This window comes from Mauremys reevesii, linkage group 16 (genome assembly GCF_016161935.1).
Source record: "Mauremys reevesii isolate NIE-2019 linkage group 16, ASM1616193v1, whole genome shotgun sequence".
Lineage (NCBI taxonomy): Eukaryota > Metazoa > Chordata > Testudines > Geoemydidae > Mauremys > Mauremys reevesii.
The window spans coordinates 36,047,465-36,069,928 of NC_052638.1; the positions used below are offsets into that span (position 1 = coordinate 36,047,465).

At 42.1% G+C, this 22,464-nt stretch overlaps 1 protein-coding gene across 1 annotated transcript; it reads right to left on the bottom strand.

The window, feature by feature from the left end:
- Window positions 1–1,595: 1,595 nt before the first annotated feature.
- KCNG4 (potassium voltage-gated channel modifier subfamily G member 4) lies at window positions 1,596–18,132 on the bottom strand. Its single transcript, XM_039503611.1, has 2 exons — window positions 17,341–18,132; window positions 1,596–2,461 (listed from the first exon to the last, which is right to left on the bottom strand). The coding sequence occupies exons 1-2, from the start codon at window positions 18,088–18,090 to the stop codon at window positions 1,676–1,678; spliced, it is 1,536 nt and encodes a 511-aa protein (XP_039359545.1). The 5' UTR covers window positions 18,091–18,132; the 3' UTR covers window positions 1,596–1,675.
- Between the last annotated feature and the right edge of the window lie 4,332 nt (window positions 18,133–22,464).

The following is a 22,464-nucleotide window of genomic DNA, read 5'->3' on the forward strand; positions in this document are numbered from 1 at the left end:
TGTGTATTTCACAGAGGTATATGCTCTAAAGAAGTGTTTCCCAAACTTGGGACGCCGCTTGTGTAGGGAAAGCCGCTGGTGTGCTGGGCCAGTTTGTTTACCTGCCGCGTCCACAGGTCCAGCCAATCACGGCTCCCACTGGCCCCGGTTCGCCGCTCCAGGCCAATGGGAGCTGCTGGAAGCGGCGTGGGCCAAGGGACTTTGATTCAGCAAGGTACTTAAATATATACTTAACTTTAAGGAAAAGACTAGTCCCATTGAAGCCGATGGGAATGTCTATAGGACAAGTTAATGCACGGCAAGCCAGGGTGTACTGGCCATGTGGACACTGCTACCAGGCACCAAAAGTTCCCTCATGTGTTTTGGGCACTACAGTTTCAAACAGCACAAGGTCAAACACACTAGGGAACTTTTAGGGCCTACGTGGACAGTTAGTGTGAGGCATGCTAGCGTGCTGTAAATTTATGCCTCAGTTTGCCGAGTACTAACTCATTGTGTAGACAAGCCCTAAATGTAAGTACAATGCTAAAGTCAGGCGTTAGTTCATAAAGTTAGGCCCCACATTTTAAATTAGGTCCCAATTAATTTAATTCAGAGCATCTAAGAAGTCAGAATTGCAAAAGACTATCTAGACCATCTAGATTATCCCATGAGGTAACACTGCAGCTTATTACATTGTCTAGTGCCTTGACCTGTCCGGATCTAAATGTCCAAGTGATGTGTCCACAATTTACTGTAGGAAAACAAACCAAATACCTTTCTGGAAATGTTTCCTGATATTCAACCCAACCCTTTCCTGTTTAATTGCCTCATTCCTAACTACACCCTTGTCCCACCCTAAATAATTCATTTCACTGGTTGATATTTATGCCTTTTGAATATTTAGAGAGTGCTATCATGTCGGCTAGATTTATTTTTAACCTTTCTTACATGGTGACACACCATCACACTCCAAAAAACAGGATAACATTGATTCCTCTCTTTTAGTCACTAAGCTTTTTTTATTCTTTCGTCATTATCTGAGTCGAGTATCTGTAAGAAAAATGTCTGAAAACTTTTTGTATCTAGTGTGAAATGTTTACAGATGGCAGATTGAAATTGCATTTTAAGCAAAGTCTTTTATGGGATTATGTAAGTCAAGCTTTAAAAACTTTTATTTAAGCTTGTTGGTGCCCTTGGATATAGATATGTATTGATATCAAGGACTCTTCTACGTGCCAGTTGATGAGTATTGTAAAAAGGGCAATAATGCATAGCCCTACAAGAATCCATTCTAATGCTTAGCTCCAGGTGTTAATTGCAAAGAACATTGGAAATTCAAAGGCAAACAAAAGAACAATTGTTGTTTAGCCAGAAAAATCCTGCTTGCTACTCATTCAGTGTTAGGGATTCAGCAGGATATCCATACGATATAGACAAAGTTGGACTTTATCGCTAGGTTTACCAATAAGAAGAGAATGGTAGTGCTTAATAAATATCTGTTGTTGAATAACCCCTGACCTTTGACTTCCTTAGTCAACGTGATGAAAGACTAAGTCCGTAGAGATGTATTGTAAGACTCTGTTTGACTTGGTCAATTTATTGCACCCATTTCAGCAATTGCATTGCACATGGTAAGTCCCCCATGTTGTTGCTTTGCTTTATTCATATACTCAGACATATTTTGCAGCAAGCCTTAGTTTCCTGTGTAAATGTACTTAATCGGTGACGTTGGCATCTCTGAAATCAAGCTGTCTGTCTCATTGAAGGTATCAATTTCACCGGAATGATTGGTGTTTTTTATCCTTTTTAGCCGGGACTGTAATCTTTCATGTTGTTTTCTCAACTCTGAATAGGAATGGGAGAAAGTGTGGAATATCGAGGTTGCTGGGAAAGCCATAATTAGAATCCCACTGAGGATGCTACTCAGCGCCACCATCTGGCCCGGGACACTTCTTGGTACCATATCTCCATATCCCACAGTGGTCATTGAGATGATAGCCCACCAGTATGAGGCAGGAATGCTTGTAAATTCAAGGACCTTCCCAGATTCATTCTCAGCCAGGTAGACCAGGGGAGAAAACAGGGTGACAGCTACACACAAGAAGAGCAAAAGCAGGCCAAATTCTCGGGTGCACCTTTGAACCGTGAGCCCCAAAGTCTGCAGGCCTAATGAGTGCCTGGCAAGGCGCATTACATACAAGATCCTCAAGGCACGTAAGACTCGTAGCACCAGTCCAATCTTCTCCAAATATGAGTTGGTGCTCGGCCTCTCGGCCTCCTCATTTGGCTCGTCATCTAGCACTATGAGGGAAACATAATACGGTGAAATAGCCAAGAAATCAATGATATTTAGGGGGCCTCTGAAGAAGTGACACTTGCTCTTCGCCTGAATGAATCGGAGGCAGAGCTCCAGCGAGAACCAACCCACGCAGATGGTCTCGATGACAAAGATGTAATAGCACTTCTGAGAACATTCACCCTGGCGCAAAACAAACAGAAGGTCAAATAAATGAGCAGTCTCTGAACTGACATCAGAAATCATTAAAGAAGCAGAAATGTGCATCTTCGTGGGTGTACTGGTATTGGGGGAACACAAACCCAGCAAACAGTTACTTCTATAGCAGCCATGTTACATCCTGTTAAAAAGCTATTCAAGTGAACTGGTGTTATTTTAATTTTAGTACTCTTATGAGTCTGAATGGATGAAATTCATCTTTGTTCAAAGGCCCAGCACAAGGCATATGGACTATTTAAGTCCCACTTAAGCCCTGAAAATATAAATTAATTGAGACTTAAATGGTGCATAAGTCTGCACAGAAGTAAATTTCAGCCTGAGTGAGGGATTATTTGATGGATATTCTGATTCTCTTTCTGCTCTGTGTGTAAAGTACTATTCAAAGTGTGGTGACTGCACAGATACTAGGTAGTTTGATGGAATGAAGGGAAATAGTTCAGAGATGGAGAAGACCTTGCTCCTAGTTGTGCCCTAATATAAACCACATCTTTTCTTTCAGGATATGCAAGTTTGCTATAAACATTAAAATCAAAAGGAAGATTAAATAAAAAAACACTCATCCAGCACTTGCAACATACCAATGGAGATTTCTGTTCTAGGGTTGAGGTCACATGATACCAGTGCTACTTCTGAGCTGCTACATCAAGACAGTTATACAAACATCAGCTGCTCTGGGCCGTGATGGATTCACTATTTCCCTTGTCCTGGGCTGAGCCTAAAAATGTTACCTTCCATGACTTGTTCAACCTGAAGGCAAGAGTCAAACACAACTTGCCTCCCCAATCTCCTCAGTCACTTAGGAATTGGATAAACTTTAGAAAACACCACGTACATGAGAAACTACATTGGGCACTTCACCTAAGTGATAAGAGAGCCAAATACTGGGTCTGCTGACAATGTCCAGATGATCAGAAAACCATCCAGTGGTCACATTGGATACAGTGCATCAGAGCCTCAGCTCTGTATATAAATCACTATAGTTCCATTGCCTTTGGGTCCACCAGTGTCTATGTAATTAGAAAGAATTCACTGGGCCATAGCAAATTGACACTAAACTGGATAATAATCAGTGTTACTCAGACCCTCAAAGATATTTCCATGGGAGTTAGGTACCTAAATATCTTTGAGGATATGGGTCCGTATTACCCTCTCTTTCTTTCTCTCTCTCTCAAATGCTCCATAGTACCCCTTATTTGCTCTTGCCTTAAAATATGGCCCACCTGTCCCATAGATTAACACATTAAAATCCTGCACCTTGGGATAGTACATTAATATGAAAGCTGCTCTTGATGTTCGACTAAAACTGAAATGTTCATTTAAATATTGTGAATAAACCTCTGGAAAACCACTATTGTGACAAAGACTCAAAAGACATAGGCAATTGCATAATATTTCTAAACCAGGATGCTTTGATGCAGTATAGGCCTGATCCAAAACCCACTGAAGTCAGCAATGGTTTTTGACGCAGGGCCCATACATTTTTCCTTGCTGAATAGATATTCAAAATGAAGGCAGCTCAAATGCATTAGCTGTGCAGTCCTTGAGGGCATAAGAATTCTATTCTTTCCCCATAAATCCAGGATGATTTCCTATATGAGAACAGGAGTAATGGGTTCGTAAAACACTGTTGTCACCATCAGTTGAAATTTCATGCTGGGATTACACTAATTAGATCGCTGGGGAGGCTGTAATTATGGACCCAGGGGAGCAGCGAGGGAATGCTGGGGAGCAATAATTTCAGCTAATGTTGTTAAGAGGCTTGAAAATGAGACTGAAATATCTGCTGCTCAGGGCTAGATTGTGGCTGCCCTTTTGTGGTGCAGAAAGACCTCGAGACAGTCCAAAGAGTCTTATTTTCCTTTGCACCCGTTGCACAGGGGCCAGCCACAATTGCATGCTCTGTGCTCAAACATAGCTGTCTGGTAAAACCCCTAAAAGATCAGGGAGAGGTAGGAGGACTATCTGCAGAGAGGATCTGAGCTTTACCTGTCTAATGGTGGCCATGCTTCTTCTGTGGGCCAGTGAGAAAGAGGAGGCACTGAGCCCAATCCCAGAGCACTCTCAGGGGAGGTGTAGAATGTGAGCCTGTGTTTTAGGGACACAATCTGGCCAGAGTGGGACAGTGATTCCAAGCTTAGGAGCTCACCATATGGTATGAGTTTGGAGGAAACTTAGTGAGAATGAGATCACAGAACTTTCCTCCCCTGAGCTGCCTGCTCTGAGATTGCCCTTGAAGGCGGTATCCTGATGCTTGGCTCTAGAATAAGCAGTTTGGGTTTTATCTCTAGCTTCAAGATTTAGTCTTGAAAGCAAGCACCTCAGAAGATAATGAGGAATCTGCTCCCTTTGTTTTATTCATAGAGGATCAGATTTTAGCCTCACTGAATTCAGTGCCATGGACTTCAATGGGCTGTGCATTATGTTTGGAGAGTTTGCTGACTTAGCTTGAAGTAATTGCTTATAATCAGCAGTCACAGTATGCAGAGTTCTCTTTTTCCAAGATGGAAATTATTCTTTCAGCACAGCCTGTACTTTGTCTGCCTGTGGTCACTCCAATGACTTGTGAATTATTCATTATTTTCAGGCGTGATTTAAAATTTTTGCTAACTGGGCTGAATTACAAGTACATCAGCTACTTCATTTAGCTTTGTACATTTGGGTTTATGTGCCAAATGGAGGAATATTACCTAAGATACAATAAAGCCTTCCAGCAGGGTGCTTGTTTTGAGATCCCGCCTCTCTCTGTCAGGCCCCTCAGCCTTCATGAGTCTCCTCTACCAGGAAACCACAGGAAAAGAAGTCTTTTTGCCAAGAATTTTAGTCATAAAACAAAATGGTCTGAGCTGCCTCCAGAATTGAGAGGTGAATTTTACAGGTACAATTTCTTCAGAACTGATTAGTTTATTTCACCCACACCTCTCCCCCTCACCACTCCAGCCCACCAGAGGTAGATAGCTTACATCTGCTTCCTTCCTTTGAAAGCTGAATGATCATCTTCCCAAATGCACTATTGCCAATTTCAGTGGGAAATAACCTTCTACTTGGACATACTAGGAAATCTTACTCTGCTTTTTTTATTTCTGCCACTACTTAACTGAGACTTATCTGACATAAAACTTTCTCTTGAGCAGAACAAAAAAAAAACCCAGACAAATAATATATAAAATAATAATAATTCCACAGTCTCCATCACTGTGATGGAAGCACTCCTTTCCCTGCTTCAAACAGTCTATTGAAATAAAAGATTTATTGTTTACTTATTCAGCCAATTTATATAGTATATCTGCAAAAAACAACAACCTCTAGGCAAATGCTCAAAAATATTAAAATACATACACGTTATATGCTTCCTGAAAATAAAATCTATCTAGTTGGCTATCTAGAAACACAGGATGAAACTCTGGACCTATTGAAGTCAATAAGAACACTCCCATTGACTTCAATGGCAAAATAATTTCACCCAGGGACTCCATACATGTGTTTTATATATTAGGGTTTTTTATATATATTAGCCAATATATATATTATGTTTTGTATATAATATTCCTCCCTCGTCAATCTTTCTAGTGTTCAGTAGGTGACAGTCCTGTTCCTGAGCTTCTCATTAGAACAAGACTAACATCCAAACTCTAAAGCAGCAAATGTCAGAGGAAAAAAATTAGGAATTAAGTATCAAAGCCAATTTCTCAAAGCATCTCATATTCTGCTTCTGATTGTTACCCCGAGTGCATGGAAAATGGCACATCCCAATGGTCCTGCACTATGAAACGATAAAATGTGCACAGATATGAGTCTCCTGTAGTGTAGATTAAGTAAAATGTCAGTTGTCTGGTAGCACGGGACAAGGGAAATGATAAATTCCTAGTTTCCCCAGTGCTTTGTAGGGCACTGTTGAAAGAAAGTTAAAAAATATACTTCCAATATGTACAGTTAATGAACATTCCCATAGATAAGGAGAGACAGAGTTATAATAGAAAATGCTAAAATAATAAACAGGAGTTTTGGAAGTGTTATAAACTCTCCTGCTTCAGAGCACAAACCAAACTCCAACTAATGGGGACTAAGAAGAATTTTTTTCTATGGATAGGTTATTCCATAACTGCCCACTGCCGGCCTTCTTACACATTCCTCTGAAACATCAGGTACTGGCCTTGTTGGCGATGGGCTACTGGACTAAATCAAACACTGGTCTGACCAGATGACAAGCATTTCTGCAGCAGAGAATCTGAGTGTAATGTATGGAGGAGCAGCTTCCTAATTCCACGTGAAATAGTCATTCCTTGCAGTTTCTTTATGTTAAAGAATAGAGGATTTCACTTGTTACATTATTTATCATGGCCACCAATTTCTTTGTTTTGTGACAAGGTAGAAAGATGTTTCACAAGCCCAGTATCTAAAGGGTTAACCCAGACCTTTGCCCGTTACATGGGTGTTCGGGGTGGAGCTAGGAAGGTGAGGAGAAAGTGGTGATGGCAAAAGAGTTGAGAAACTGGACAGGTCTTTAGCAATTGGGGCCCCCTGTTCTGAGTAGTTGAGTGGCCTGAGAAAAGAGACTGAAACTCTGCTGCTGGTGAGAGCAGTATTTTTTTTCTTGGCTGGTAGTTTTATCCATCAACCTACATTTTTATTCAGAACTTCTCTTAAGAACACAAAAACGGCCACACTGGGTCAACCCAATGGGCCATCTAGCCCAGTATTCCGTCATCCGACAGCCACCAGTGCCAGATTCTTGAGAGGGAATGAACAAAACAGGTGATCCATCCCCTGTTGTTGGAGTCCCAGATTCTGGCAGATGGAGGTTTAGAGACACTCTGAGTATGGTTGCATCCCTGGCCAATCATTGATGGACCTATCTTCCATGAACTTATCTAATTCTTTTTTTGAACCTAGTTATACTTTTGTCCTTCACATCATCCCCTGGCAATGAGTTCTACAGATAGACTGTGTGTTGGGTGAAGAAGTGCTCCCTTTTGTTTGTTTTAAACTTGTTGCCTATTAATTTCATTGGGTGACCCTTGGTTCTTTTGTTATGTGAAGGGGTAATACTTCTTTATTCACTTAACCACATTCATGGTTTTATAGACTTCTATTGTATCCCCCTTAGTTGTCTCTTTTCTAACTAACTATTTCCAGTCTTTTTAATCTCTGCTTGTATGGAAGCATTTCTATACCCCTAATCATTTTGTTGCCCGTATCTACATCTTTTCTAATATATCTTTTTTGAGATGGGGCAGCCAGAACTGCATGCAGTATTCATGGTGTGGGTGTACCATGGATTTATACAGTGGCATTATGATATTTTCTGTTTTATTATCTATTCTTTTCCTCATGGTTCCTAACATTTTGTTAACTTTTTAAACTGCTACTGCACATGGAGCAGATATTTTCAGAGAACAATCCATGATGACTATAAAATCTCTTTCTTGAGTAGTAACAACTAATTTAGACCCCATAATTATTTATGTATAGTTGGGATTATTTTTCCAGTGTGCACAACTTTGCACTTATGAACATAAAATTCCATCTGCCATTTTGTTACCCAGTTTAGTGAGATTCCTTTGTAGTGCTTCGCAGTCAGCTTTGGACTTAATTCCGCTGAGTAATTTTTATTCATCTGCAAATTTTGCCACCTCACTGTTCATCCCCTTTTCCAGATCATTTATGAATATGTTGTACAGCACAGGTCCCAGTACAGAGCCTGGAGAGACCCCGCTATTCACCTCTCGCTATTGTGAAAACTGACTATCCAATCCTAGCCTTTTGTTCCTTTTTTTTAACCAGTTACAGATCCATAAGAGGAACTTCCCTCTTTCCCATGGCAGCTTAGTTTTCTTAAAAGCCTTTGGTGAGGGACCTGGTCAAAGCCTTTCTGAATGTCCAAGTACATTACGTAAGTGGCTGATTTTTTCCCATGTCTATAAAGCTTGATTGGAGACGTCTTCAATTTTATTATGACCTTCCACCATAGGAAAAGAGCTGCATGATGTTATACAAGAGAAGGACTGACAAGGTGTATGACAATCTATTACTATATTACTTTTCTCCCTTCGTCTTGGATACTTTAAGTTGGAGGAGAAGCGCTAAGAACTCCTGATGGTCTCTAAAAATCCTATGATGATCTCTTTGTCTATGTTTCTTTGATTCTTTACTGAGGTTTTAATTAGTTAGAAGGGTTGCTGACAGTATTTTTATTTTCACTTGCACAAGTTCTCTTCTCTTACTATTCCATGCTGGTCTGGCCTTCCATGCTGGCCAGTGGCCACGACCTCTTTAGTGGAACATACACTGATCTAATTTTGAACACTGCTCTTCTTTTTAGTAACGAGCTTGGAGCAGTTTGTGTTGCATCAGTGGTGTGATATTCTGCCTTTTAATTATGTTCACGCCATATGAAAACTTAATTGGTGCAGTCAGGCTTTTCAGTGAGGGAATAGTGTTTACAGTTTAATTGCTATAGGAAAACTTTGCTACTCTGGTGAGTGGTTTTACTGCAACTGTAGTTACAATTCACCTTGTCTGTTCAAAGGGACATAGAGTGCACCACCATTACAGCAAACCTAAGAAGACTATACCAGGCCAGGATAGAAAATGAATATTGATAATGGACTTCAATTGAGTGAAGGGCCTCAAACGAGAGGCAGATTTACAGAAGAGATCCTGGTAATCACCAATAGTTTTTGTGCTTAATGAAGTGGGGTGAAATGAGCCACTTGCAAGACAAAATAAATAAGACTAATTTCTGATTTTCTGAAGTACAAGAAGAACAAATCTCTATTATTTTCCTACCTCCCTCCTTCTTTTGTTATCCCATCAGCCTAGATCATGTTGAGGACAGTGTTTTTAGGTGGTTTAAGCAATGAACACCTGACCAGGCGTATATTTTCAGATATCACATGAGCCAGGATGTACTATTACTTGTAGAGTATTTTGGTAGCATATGCTGGTGTGTGGGTTATTGCAACAGCCCGTCCACCATTACAGAATTTTCCAAGTAGGGTGGCCAACTTTCTCATTTGTGAAAACCGGACACTGAGCGCCAGAACCACCCCTGCCCCTTGCTCCGCCTCCTCCCCTGTGGCCTTGCCCCTGGTCCTCTTTCCTCCCCCCTCCCCCACAGTCGCTTGTTGCTCTCTTCACCACCCTCCCCCTGCCAGCTGAGCAGGGTTCTAGGAGTGAAGGGGTGAGTGGGGCAGGAAGGGACAGGGAGAGGTGCACTCCAGGGGTGGAGGAGGTGTGAGTGGAGCAGGGTGAGGGAGAGGCAGGACAAGGGAGTCGTCAGTACCTCTCTCCCATGGAGCCGTTGCTGAGTGCTCCTCCAGGCTCCAGCAGCAACTGCTGCTCTTCCTGTCCCCTGGTGGCAGAGGCCAGTAACCACATTTTTATTGTGCTGACCTGACACTGCCAGGTTCCCTTTTCGACTGGACATTCTCTTAACGTGGGCTGCTAGAATATGGTCCTCAGTGACCCTATTTCCAGGCCATATATTGGAGATTCAAATCCTGCATTACAGAATGTATACAAATAGCTTAATCAAGGCTTTGAAACTGTGACCTGTATTGTACCTACAAAGAAGATTTACAATATTATCATTTTAGAATCTAAGGATCCTCAAGTGCTTTACAAAGAATGAATTAATCGGAACTCCTGGTGAGGTAAATATTGTTATTCCAGTTTTACAGACAGGGATACAGGCAGTGGCAGAGCCAGAATTTGAACCCAGAACTCTCACCATCCACACAGATGATGTAGGTATCAGACCTATCCCTCCTCAGTTAATACAGTTATTAGTATTCCACAGAGTTATAGGACCCTGCATTTTGTGAAATGCTATAGGGACAAGATTCATTAGTATCCTGCAGGATACCATAATCCAACACATGTGCTTTGAAATAGCACAAAATCAGTAGTGGGTGAACCCAGAGGAGTTTGTGTTTGACTGTTTATAGTAGCTCAAATTCAAACTCGTACTGAAGCATATGGGGGTCTGCCTGGATTAGTGTATTAGAAAATGGTTGGCTTTGCTTTGCAGCATGTTCTCTTAACATGGGTTGCTAGAATATGGTCCCTGGCAACTGATCAACATAGCACTGCAGTGTGGTGAAGCAAGGTCACAACTCAAACATCTGCTAAACGTATCTTGGCACGTGCAGATTTTGTTTGGCAGATTCAAATGTGGTGTATTACTGCCCATTTCCTCCCTCAGCCTTACATGCAATTACATGGATTGAGGTCAGTGTCCACTAAGACACCGACAGATGGGAGCAGACAGCATTGTTGCTGTAGGCTATGAGAGTTATAGTAGAATAGAACCTGCCTTCTGCCTCCTTGCACAGACAGATCGTTATCCTAGCAGGGTTGCTTTTGTTTTCATTTGCACAGCACTGTGGTGCATGCAGATGGAAATTATTCAGGCCTGTATTTAGAGGATTTCAAAGTATAACTCTCGTAAGCAACAATAGGAACTTGCCACCTCATTTCCCCAGGCAACTTGCTTCTTGGGCCAGATTCAGCATCATCATCCAAAACCTGTGCCCTCTCAGACAGCACAAAGGGCTGGATTCTGGCCATAACTTGACAGCAGAGTATTCCCCAGGTGGAGTGGAACTTCCTCAGTAGGATAAAGCTTGAAAAATCAGCTCCTGCACCAGGTGTTCCAGCAACCTGCGTGTCGGGGACATGTCAGAGGAAGGAGGTGTGTTGTGTGTGGAAAGAGATGGACCAGGACTGTGGCCTGCTCTGCCAATCCTTCAGTGGTGTAAGGACCATTAGGGAACATAAATCAATGGCATATATTATAGCAGCCCCTAAATTGCTCTGGTTCATGCCAGGATTGGGCCATTGCAGAATTAGAGAGCCATAACCAGGCCCTTTCCACTCCCCTTCTCCATGCGCTAAGCAGAGCTCAGATGCAGGGGAGAACTGAGACCTTTTGACTGGAAAATCAGAATTTGGAAATTCAGCATGTGCACCATTCTGATTCTGTTCCTGATCTGGAGCAGCAGGAATCTGACTGCACTGCCGCAGGTACTGCTGAGTCATCATGCCTGCATTGCTGCTGTTGTTTGAATAATTTAACTATGCTCCGTTAAATCAAACGAGACTCTGGGAGAACTTGAAAACTCCCTGTTATGGATCACTCAGGCACTTGAATTTATGGTTACAGAGCTGATGCGGTGAAATGAAAAGGTTGACTGCCTGTGGAAAGAAAGCCTATAATCTGATTTGCAGGACCACTAGCCATTAAAAACATTGTGTACTCTAATCACACAGTGATCTCCCACCCAACTCAGCTTGAAAAAAAAATCTGGACATTTGAATGTCCAAATGCACTAAGGTAATATAGATAATAAAGATAGTGTTAATATTGGGTTTGTAGTAACATGGGCATTAGCAAATGAATTGAGACATATTATGACATATTATGTTTACATCTTTACACTGTATGCTGTGCCTTTTATTGGGAACAAAACATTAAAATTGTAAAGTAATACTTTATTATTTTATATTAATTTATCATCTTTATTATAGTATTTTGTTTCTATATTATTGTAGTAATGATCTTTATTATGTTACATTAACTAATTTATAATCTTGAGTCCTGAGTGTTACTTTCAGGCATAGTGCTCACTAATGTAGGACTCACTCAGTAACAGAAGAAGGATGGTTCAGTGGTTAGGACACAAGCATAGGTCTTGAGAGACTTGGATTCAGTCCCCTGCTTTGCTACACACTTCCTGCATAACTTTAGGCAAGTCACTTATGCATGGAAACACTGAGTTCCCCCAGCTGTTCAATGGACCTATGATATCACTGCTCATAGCATGTAGAGTAGAAGGATAAAGATGTTAAAAGTTTGCAGTGCTCAGACTCTATGGTGATTGGGGGCAGGGGGGCATATAAGTACCTAAGAAAGATCATGACTTGAAGGAGTAATGCTGACTTACACCAGCTGAAGGTTGGCCCTTCTGTTTCTGGGCCCAGAACATGAAGGAGGGGCCGTAGCTATGCAGGAATTATTGCATTTCAAGGAGCAAGCTTAGTGGAACTCACTTTTTAAATGTGAGAAGCAGCATGGTCAAGTGGATCAAGGCCTGGAGTGGGACTCAGGTGATTTCTGTTTGACCTTGGATAAGTCACTTTCTCCCCAGCATTTCTCCTCCTACCTCTTGTCTACTTAGATTGTCAGTTCTTCAGCGTAGTGGTTGTCTCTTATTATATGTTTGTGCAGTGCCCTCTGGCTTGGGGGCATTTATGCTGCACAACTCGGGGAAAGGCAGACTACCTTGGAGTAAGCTTGGACTCCACATCAAGGGCCATAGGACTAGGTTGGAGCCCATGCCTGGGGGCTGTGTTGCCTGCTTTTGTTAACTTTAGTTTTCTTTTCTGAGGAAAAGGCTTTGCTGCATCTTTTCTGCTTAGTCATCCCACAAGATGACACCAATTTTAAGGGTTCAGTAAAAAATCTCCCCCAACTCTTCAAAAGAAACTTCCACTGGTGTCCAGTTCAAAGCAGATCCTTTCCCTAATCAAGAACTTCTGTGGTGGTTGGATTCCATTGTAGTCACCTCCTTTATCTTTAGATTATCTACACTTTAACTCCGTAGCCTGCTGAAAGCTGTGCAATGACCATTTTGGTGACTTTTCTGGCTCTCAGGTCTTTGGGTCTGAATTGTAACCCTGGAGCAGAAACCTTTACCTGTCTATAATGGATTGAGCTAATCCCTTTTATCTGAACACCCACTGCTCATTTGAGAAATTTTGAATCTGGATTTTATGGCTCGTGTCTGCCTGCTCTACATCTACTTATCTGCAGCAAGATTCTCTCTCTTCCCAACTCTCGTAAAGAAGTGCCACATCTACACCTGTGCACCTCCGTTGTTGGGATTATTTCATTCTGTACACTCATAGATGACATTATGGGACAATTTTCCAGAAGCCTGTATGGTCAAAGTGCATATAAACATACACATATTTGCATGCCTGTGAGTGCCTTTTCCATAACTGCATGTGCACTTGTATTAACTGTTTGCACAAATGATCCAATTTGTCATTGGCCCATTTTATACTCTTTCTTCTGATTATAAATTAAGACCAATTGTGACAGCTGCCATCATGACCAATAAACCATGGATTTAGCCAGGAACCTTCAGTCCAGAGCAATAAGCTTGTGTCTCTACTTCTTGAGCTAAAGGTCCAGTTCTCTGTAGCTGGGGGCTGTAACAAACTCATATCCTTTGTGGTCTGGGTACACTGCGGGACTTGTAACACTAACCAGTGGGTTACATAAAGTATATACAAATATGTCCTTCTCTTGGTGTCTTTCATATTTCCAAGGTTCCTATACTGGGTGTCTAAGTGTTGCTTGAAATGCCCATGGGAATTTACATGGCATTCCTTGTTCTTGTGGGCAAGCCCTAACACAGAATGAATCGGGGGCTTCATTTTGGCCATGCCTCAGAAGCGGGTTACAGGAAACACAGGCTCATAATTTTCTCTTCCTCATTTACCTTTAAGTGGGATCTGTGCCTTTATGACAGTCCTCCCCACCGTTGCTACCATTTCTGGAGAAATGGCCACCTTCCTTCCTTCCCGCTCTCCTGTTACTATGGCAACTGGGCTTCCCTGATGCAGATGCTTGTTACTTGGCTGAGTGCCACATCTCTCAGCAGAGCCCGAGTTTTCACTTTCCGTTTGGTGGCACGTTGTTCCATTTGCTCTTCTTCTGCTTCCACAGGCAGCCCTTTCCTGGGATACTTAGCTAGAGCGAGAAGGGAATGTTACCCTCCACAATGTCGAGACAGCCAAACCCTCCAACTGAAGTCGAGCTCACCTTGTATTATTCTCCCTTGTCTTTTTGCTTCCTGCCTTCCTCAGGCACTGGAGAGCAGCCAGTTCTGACACTATGGAGTGTGGCTGGGATGCTGAAAGGAGCCCGGAGAGGGACATGTGGCAACAGAGGTAAAATCTTTCTTATTGGTATCTTGGGAGCAATACACCCTCCTTCCTGGGTTAGCGATGTGGGGGAATTGACGCTTACAATACCTTTCAGCAAAGCTCCAGTCAGAGGTGGGTCCAAGCCAAAACCCCAGAACTGAACATTGCTCCACTTTGGACTGTTCTGAATTCAGTTCTGGATCTGAATGCTGCTACTGGTTAACACCGGAAACCTGATTCAAAGAGCTGCACTCATGTAGTCAGCGGATAGAAGCAACTCACGTGACCTTTGTGTCTAGTCCAAGCAGCAAGAACTTCACGTTCTGAATGCTCATCCGAAGCTGCTGGTGAACATGTCCCAGGCTAGGCATCCTTTGCCGAAGTCACATGGGGAATATTTTTGAATAACAAATACATTCAAGAAAATTGTAGTTTGTGGGTGGATGAGTCACCGCGACAACCAAGAAGCTACATTTTTTGAATACATTACTTGCTATGAGTTACTTGCCAAGCTCTAGCTAAGACACTGTCCCCCAGAAAGGAGACCTTCGGTGTTGCAGCACTTTAGGCATAATAGGGTCACTTCACAGCCTCATAGAAATGACAGAGGGAAAATGCTTATTATGTCATGTAGTCTATCCCGCCACAAGCCAGGCCAATTCACCACCATATATTCTCAGGTGCTTTGCCAATCTTGGTTTAAATTGATTCAAACAATGGGATTTTTATAACTTTGTCCATGGTCCCTGGAATGCTATTACACAGTCTAATAGATTCTGATACTGAGACAGAGGGCTTATCTACACGCAAAATGCTGCAGTGCTTGAATGTAGACACTATTTACACTGACAGGAGGCATTCTCCTCTTTGCTCAACTTCACCCCATTACTCCCACTTCCCCTGCAGACTCTTTCTCAAATACTGCAGCATCTATGAATAGATAGAATTCTATGAGTCTATATTATTAATGTCTTAATCCCAACTTTTTAAAGTGTCTACACTTTAAAAACCTGCCTATATATAAAAAAAACCTATGCTAATTAACACAGCTCTATTTTATAGAACACTCTGGCTGCAATGAGGCTACTACATCTTACTACGAGCTACTTTTGTACCCCTATGCTCAAAATTCTTCCCTTCTAAAGATAGGGTTAATTTTAAAAAATGCAGCAAATTAGACCTAGTTGAGATCTGATACACCAATTGTGTGTTTCTTGTTTTTCTTTAAAAATACTTAGACAAGAGTTCTCTTGTTTACATTTTAAATTTGAGATAAAATATGCATCATACTCTTTTTTAGGAACAAAGTTAATAGGATGCAATATTTCCCATAGAAGTCTTCATGTTTATTTGCTTATAACCATAAAAACATACTCTGTATTTAAAGCTGCATCTTGGAAAAGGCACTGAAACATCTTAACAATTTTTACTTCAAAATGCAATAGCTTTGGGAGGCTATACTAAGAGATATTACTGAAGGTATTCAAACTTTTTCTGTAAATGTAAGTAGAAATTCAAGGTTATATAGAATAGGAAATGATCTCTTTGAAACCCAGTCTTCTGTGCAATCCTTAGCTTTATTGAAAGACATCAAATATCATGACATATCTTTGATGTGACTGCATTCTGTGCCCTCCTGAATTACTACTCGGACAATAAAATGCACACAGCATATTGTGCAATAAATGTGAAATGGTTTCATTAAGCCATGCACAATAAACTGATGAGAAACTTGTCATCTATGGCATCAATGGGAAAAAGTGAATGTGGCTTTTTTTATTTAATCTTGGTGTCAGTATTTTGAAAAGTGTCATATTATTTTGGAAATCAGTTTGTAGAATACAGCATGGGGAAGAATCCACTGGTAGTTTGAATGTTATTATACCTAAAATCACATTACATTTTAACTCCATCTCTTTTCTTATTAGAATGACGGATCCTTATAACATTGAAAGTTTCTCCCACATATGATATAAGTTTGATTTATTTGCCCTGAATTATTTTGGGAGATGTGTTTGGAGAGGGTTTATATATACTTAATGGGTTAAAATTTCAGCCACCCTTTAAGAGTGTTTCTGCAATTTTTGTATGCGTCCAAATGCAGGGTACTACAGACACAAAACTTGTGCATCCATTTTGAAGGCAAACTTTCAAACTCCACTTCTGTGGTGGTGTGTGTGTGTGTGTTTGTTTGTTTGTTGTTTGTTTCTCATAATGTGTTATCATTGTACAAAATGTAACACAATATTATTCTGGAAAAATTATTTCAAGTCTCCTAAAATAATAACTACATCAGAGTTGCTCTAGTTATCACAACAGAAGACAACTTGCTATTTTTAAAAATGAAGATGCCAGGAAAAAATATTTCTTTCACTAAGTCCATTTGAAATATTGCAGATAACCAGAGTAATCCTATGGTAGGATAAAGCATGTGATAGATGAAACTGTGCTATGACTCAGTGTGTGAGACTCACTGCTAACAGCAAATAAAATAACTTTTGCTAACAACTCTTTCCTAAACTGTGGGTGAGGGAGGGGGGATGCTGTGTTACAATGCTGCATGCTTGGTATTTGCTAACTGCAGGAGCAGTTGTAGAATCTTAATTCTTTGATTCCATTCAGAAAGCCTTTTCTGTATCTCTGGCTGGCAAGCAATACAAAACTTTGTTTAATTCTTTGTGACTGAATATGGCTTTGAAACTGATACAAAGTCAGTTTCAGGAGTTATTTCTATTTATAATAATAACAATATACACTGGCAAATTTTGATATTATTTCCTGAAGATTTTCTCAGAGGATTATTTTGTATCTTTTTGTGATGCATGTTTAACAGTGAGAGGTTTGCTTCTTGTAACACGATAGTAGGTTTATAGAGGGTTGGAATACTAGTTCAAAAGGGACTGACTTACCCTGTCTTCTTCGGCTCTTAAGTCCGGCATTGTGCTAACACAAAGGCTTATAGCTGTGGTAGCCACAAAGAGGATGGAGAGACAAGCAAAGACTTTTCCTGGGAGTCCTGACTGGGGATTTTCAACCATATCCCTGAGTTTATTCATAAATTGTCCAAATTGTGTTTCCTCAACCAAGACACATGTGGTCTCTTTACTCATTTGCATCTCTTCCTCCTTGTGCATCTCTGCCAGCTCCTGCAGTTTTTGAAACAGTTTTCGGAAGCAGCATTTCTCCAAGTTGGATTCTTCAATTCCCCAGTATCTCAGCTCCTCCTGGAATGACAAGGCACACATGTCTCGGAAGAGCATCAGCTTCCCTGCTGCTAGAAAGCTGACGATCATCCCAAAAGCGCTGGGATTCCGGTCGAAGAAGAACTCATGGGTGTCTTCATCATAATCATCACACAGCTGAATAATTTCATCGTAGCTGCTACAAAACTTTAGCTTGCTTAGCCGGGTCAGTGGGAATTCATCTAAAGTGCTCCAAGGCAGCAGGTATTTGATTCCTCCAACATTTATTATGATCTCCCTCTTCACATCAACTGTACAGAGCTGATCAGGGTGGTAAATCCTCCTTGCCCTTTGATAGTGGACCCCTTTGACAGAAGGGGTGTCAACAGAGATAGGGAACAGATGGGTCAAGGAACTACAAGAACCGTAGCTAATGTTACTATAGTCCTGGTTGCTGCCTCCCGAGACAATAGGCATTTCTGAGCGTTCTCACTGGGACATCCGAAATGGCATCAGAGTAGGGTTGACTCTTCACCCAAAAGATGGGGGTAGAGGAAAGAAACATAGTAAAGGTTATTATGAGTTAAAAGGCATCACAGGCTATTTCCCTAAGACATTCACAAAGTGTGTGTGTGTGTGTGTGTGTGTGTGTGTGTGTGTGTGTGTGTGTGTGTGTGTGTGTGTGTGTGTGTGTGTGTGTGTAAGTCATAGTGCGCCTCTTTTTGAAATCTGCAGCCTGTGAATCCCCTGTCATTAATTTTCTGGTAACACACACAGAGACAGAAAAATGAAGCCTCATTCATAATTATTGCAGAGCGCTGGATGACTGCAAGTCATAAAGTGAACAGATCAGACTCTTCCGTTTGGAGCTCATTTTTGTCACAAGCATGTCTTTGTATTTGCTAGCACTTGCTCGTCTCATGCCTCTGCTATTTCTACATACACTTAAATATGTACCAGCTAAATGAAGCTGCTTAATAGTTTTTAAAGTTAGACTGGTCAATTACCCATCCTCAGAGAGATGCATAGTTCTTAATTGTTTTAACTTGAAATGTACACAGATTAAAATTCCTCCTTCTCCTTTTCACTACGCTCCCTCCTTACCAACCTCTCCTGAGTGTTTGTAAAGTGCTTTGAAGATGGAAAGTGCTATATAAATGATGAGTAGCTTTATTTAATCGCTGCTGTTCATTGCAAATTACTGAGAGAACATAAGTAAGATTTGCCCAGCCAGAGAAAACTTTGGAGTATGCCCAGTACCAGAGAGCAAAATATTCTCCCAGTTTATGGGCTGATTTATAGATTCCTCAATAAAGATCAAAACCCTCTTTTTGCCCTTAATCTGTAACAATCGTTAGCAACTAATCTCCCCGACCCAGCACCACAACAACAATCCCGAAGCAACTTCCCCGAAGTTACTTACCACCCTGACACAGGCTGCTTCCAGGTATCCTGCTCCCCTGCACACATGCTGCAAACTGAAGGCTCTCCTCTGGTACCAGTTAGCAGAGAGACTTGGGCATATTTTAAGAGTAGTGATTACATGGAGAATCTCTATTGCACCCAGTAAATCTCAGTCCCACTCCTCTCCCTCCCTCTCTCTCACTCTATCCCCTGTGGAGGGAATATATCCATATATTGACCAGCAGCCCCTTTGCAAAAGTGCATCCTCATAGGCTATCAGAGACTCAGGCGGCAGCTCCTTATCTCGACTCCTGGGGTGTCATGGTGAAATGAACTGAGAGAGAGCTGGTGGAGCCTGCCCTCTTCCCCATCTGTCCTCTGCTTCCCTTGGGGATTGTCAGTGTGGTCCTGAAAGAGCAAGGAGGGAGAAGGAGGAAGGGCTTAGAAATAATCTCTCCAGCATCCATCCATCCATCCATCCAGCAGGCAGCAGCAGCAGCAACTCAGTAGCAGTCTGCAGTGAAAGAGGCATCCCCTGTAATCATGCGCAGTAATAAATACATTCTGGCAAACAGAGTTAATAAAACAACCCCTGTCCCCATTAACACCTGCCACCTATATGAATCTTCAGAGAGTTGTTTGCTTTGGAGACACCAGCTGAGTGCTTTGGGAGCAGCTTCCATTCACAGCACCGCTGGCCATCTTCTGAAATAGGGACTCGCTAATGGGATTTTATGGGGAAAGGTAAGTTGCTTGCTTGCTGGGAGGATGGATCCCACCGCCCTTCTGGTTGCTGGGAGAAGACATTCCTCAGCGCAGTGGGTCTCTCCACCCACCTGCCCCCAAGACCAGGGAGTGGGGTCTGAGCCTTCCATTTCCCACAGAGCTGCCCAGAAGACTCTCTACCCTCCCTGCCTTTTGTAGGGGGCAGGGGCTTTCTCATCGCTTCATTACCCAGGCAGTTGGGGCAGGAGGCTATTCCATATATTCTTTCTCTCCCTTTCTTCCACATGTGATCAAGGGGGACTGGGTATAGGTGGTGGCTGCAATGCTAGTGGGTCTTTGGGCTGAATGATGGGGGTGTTAGAAAGGAGGCATGGATTAGATCAATATTCCACTCACTGTGCCACAGTAGAATCAATGAGCTGATCAGCAGATCCCCAATGGCTCATTCTCCCAAATGGTGAGCTAACTCTGCCCAGGCAGCAGCCTTAGGATGTATAGTACCTGGGTTGTCCAAAGTCACAGAACTCAGATCCTGAGCTGGATTTGAACACAGGCTGTTCAGATCCAAAGGTTTTGTTTGGCCCATTGCATGGATAAGGGCTACTTGCAAAAGTGTTCCTCAGAGTTTGGATTTCATTGGCGCTTGGGTTTTGGTTTGAGTGCCTCTCTCATTCGCACGGTCAATGTACTGTGCACTTTGGCCCAGATTCTCAACGGTGTGGTGGCTCCTAACTTCCTCTGAAATCAAGCCTAAATATCTTTGAGGATCTGGGCCTTTGTCCCCTTGGCTCATTTCGCCCCACTTCCACACACAACTTTTGGAGGAATCACCCACCACCAAATTGCAGCCCCTTTGAAGCAGAATGAGGCAGCTGTTGATCAATGTATAGCTATGTTCTGGCACCGTTTAGGACAGGAAAGCTTCTAGTTCTAATTGGACACTTTGGCACATCTCCTTTGGCCCACGGGGTGCTCAGATGATGAACTTCTTATCAAGCTCCAGCACTGGAGGTTACACACAGGTACTAATTATGCTATCTACTGAGAAGACAAGATAGGTGCCTTTAGGCAACAGAGTCCTGGGAGTGTAGCTCAAAATCACTTAAATCCTATCACGTTAATAAATGTAGCTGTTCACTCTTCATATCAGCCATTCCCATGGATTTCTGTGCAAAGAAAAAAACAATCCTATTCTAATTAACTTTGAATAAATTATTTCATAAAATGGCAAATCAATCAGCATCGTGGCGTTACCTCAGGGCCTCTCCCCCCCCCCTTTGTCAGGCATATTTAAAGGTAACATTTCTGAAGTGTATTGAGACAGGAATGTGTCCAACAGCAATGCGCAAAATTGCACTACCATGAATAATAAAATGTTATCAGTGTTTACCAAAAAATGTGTGTTTGTGAGTATTTAATGCCTCATCCCTGGTATTAGGAACTTTATTTGTTTAACAGTAGCACCCCCAACTGAAATCAGGGCCCCATTGTGCTAAGCAGTATTAGTATTAGACAGTCCTGAAGAGTTCACAGTCTACATAGACAAGGTGGAAATATTATTATCCCCATTTTGCAGACAGGGACCGAGGCACAGAGGAACTCAGGGCTTGTCTAGACAGCGCTGACAAGCTGGGGAATAAATCTACAGCACCCCAGTATGCTGTGCACTAACTGTGCATGTGGATCTTGGTACCACACACTGAAAGTTCCCTTGTGCACATTTCAAAAGCAGAGTAGATCAAAGTACAGTAGGGAATTTTTATGCACGGCAGCAGAGTCCACATAAGAGAGTGCGTGTCACGCTAGTGCACTGTAGATTTACACCCCAGCTTGCCACGCACTCACTGTTCATCTAGACAAGCCCTAAATGGCTTTCCCAAGGTCACACATGGAAGTCTGTGATGGGGCCAGGAATTGAACCAGGCCTTCTGTGTCTCACTCTGAACCCTGACACTATCCTTCCACTGTATCCAATTCTTTCTTTCTGTTTCTCCTGTTTTGTGCCTTTAAGCACAAGTCACTGTGTCCCCTCTACCCAATTCATTTCTCTCTTCTTATAGTCACACTTCTGTTACCTTTCCTTGTCCCTTAGTTGCCGCTCCTTTTTCAAGCTCACTCCAGATGGTTCCCAGGTAATTTTCTTTCACAGTAAATTTCCCTCACTCTTTGCAATTGCCTCACTCAGTTTGAGACTTGCTATCCCTCTCTCCCTTTTCCTCTCTCTCGTTCAAGTTCTCTTGCAGTCTCTATAATTCCTCTCATCCCTCCTTCCTTTAGTACCCACCCCCTCAGTCATATCAACTCCTGTTATCTTTCTGCTACCTTTAAATTCAGCCCCAGCCTCCTTTGTACCCAGCCATCCTGTGGTTAAGAGTGAGGGCAACCTGTGGACGACAGCAGGAAGAACTCGCTGGGAGATTGTAGGTGTCTTTCTGTGTTCTGCAGAGGAAAAACAAATAAAGAAAACTCTAAAAGGCCCAAATGCTGCCACATACAATAGTTGTTAATGTGACACAAGCTGGCTGAGTCTCACTGGACAATAAGTAATAATGCTCCTAATGGGCTAGATAGTCCCCATTGCTTACTCAGCTGAGCAGGGGAATAGGGGTGAGTAAGGACTCATGTACTGTTGTTTGGCCCATGTGCTTCTTAAGAATAGGGTGAAGCACAGTCCTTGCTCCAGATACAGCCCCTGGGAGTAAATGGCTGGAGAGAGGTGGT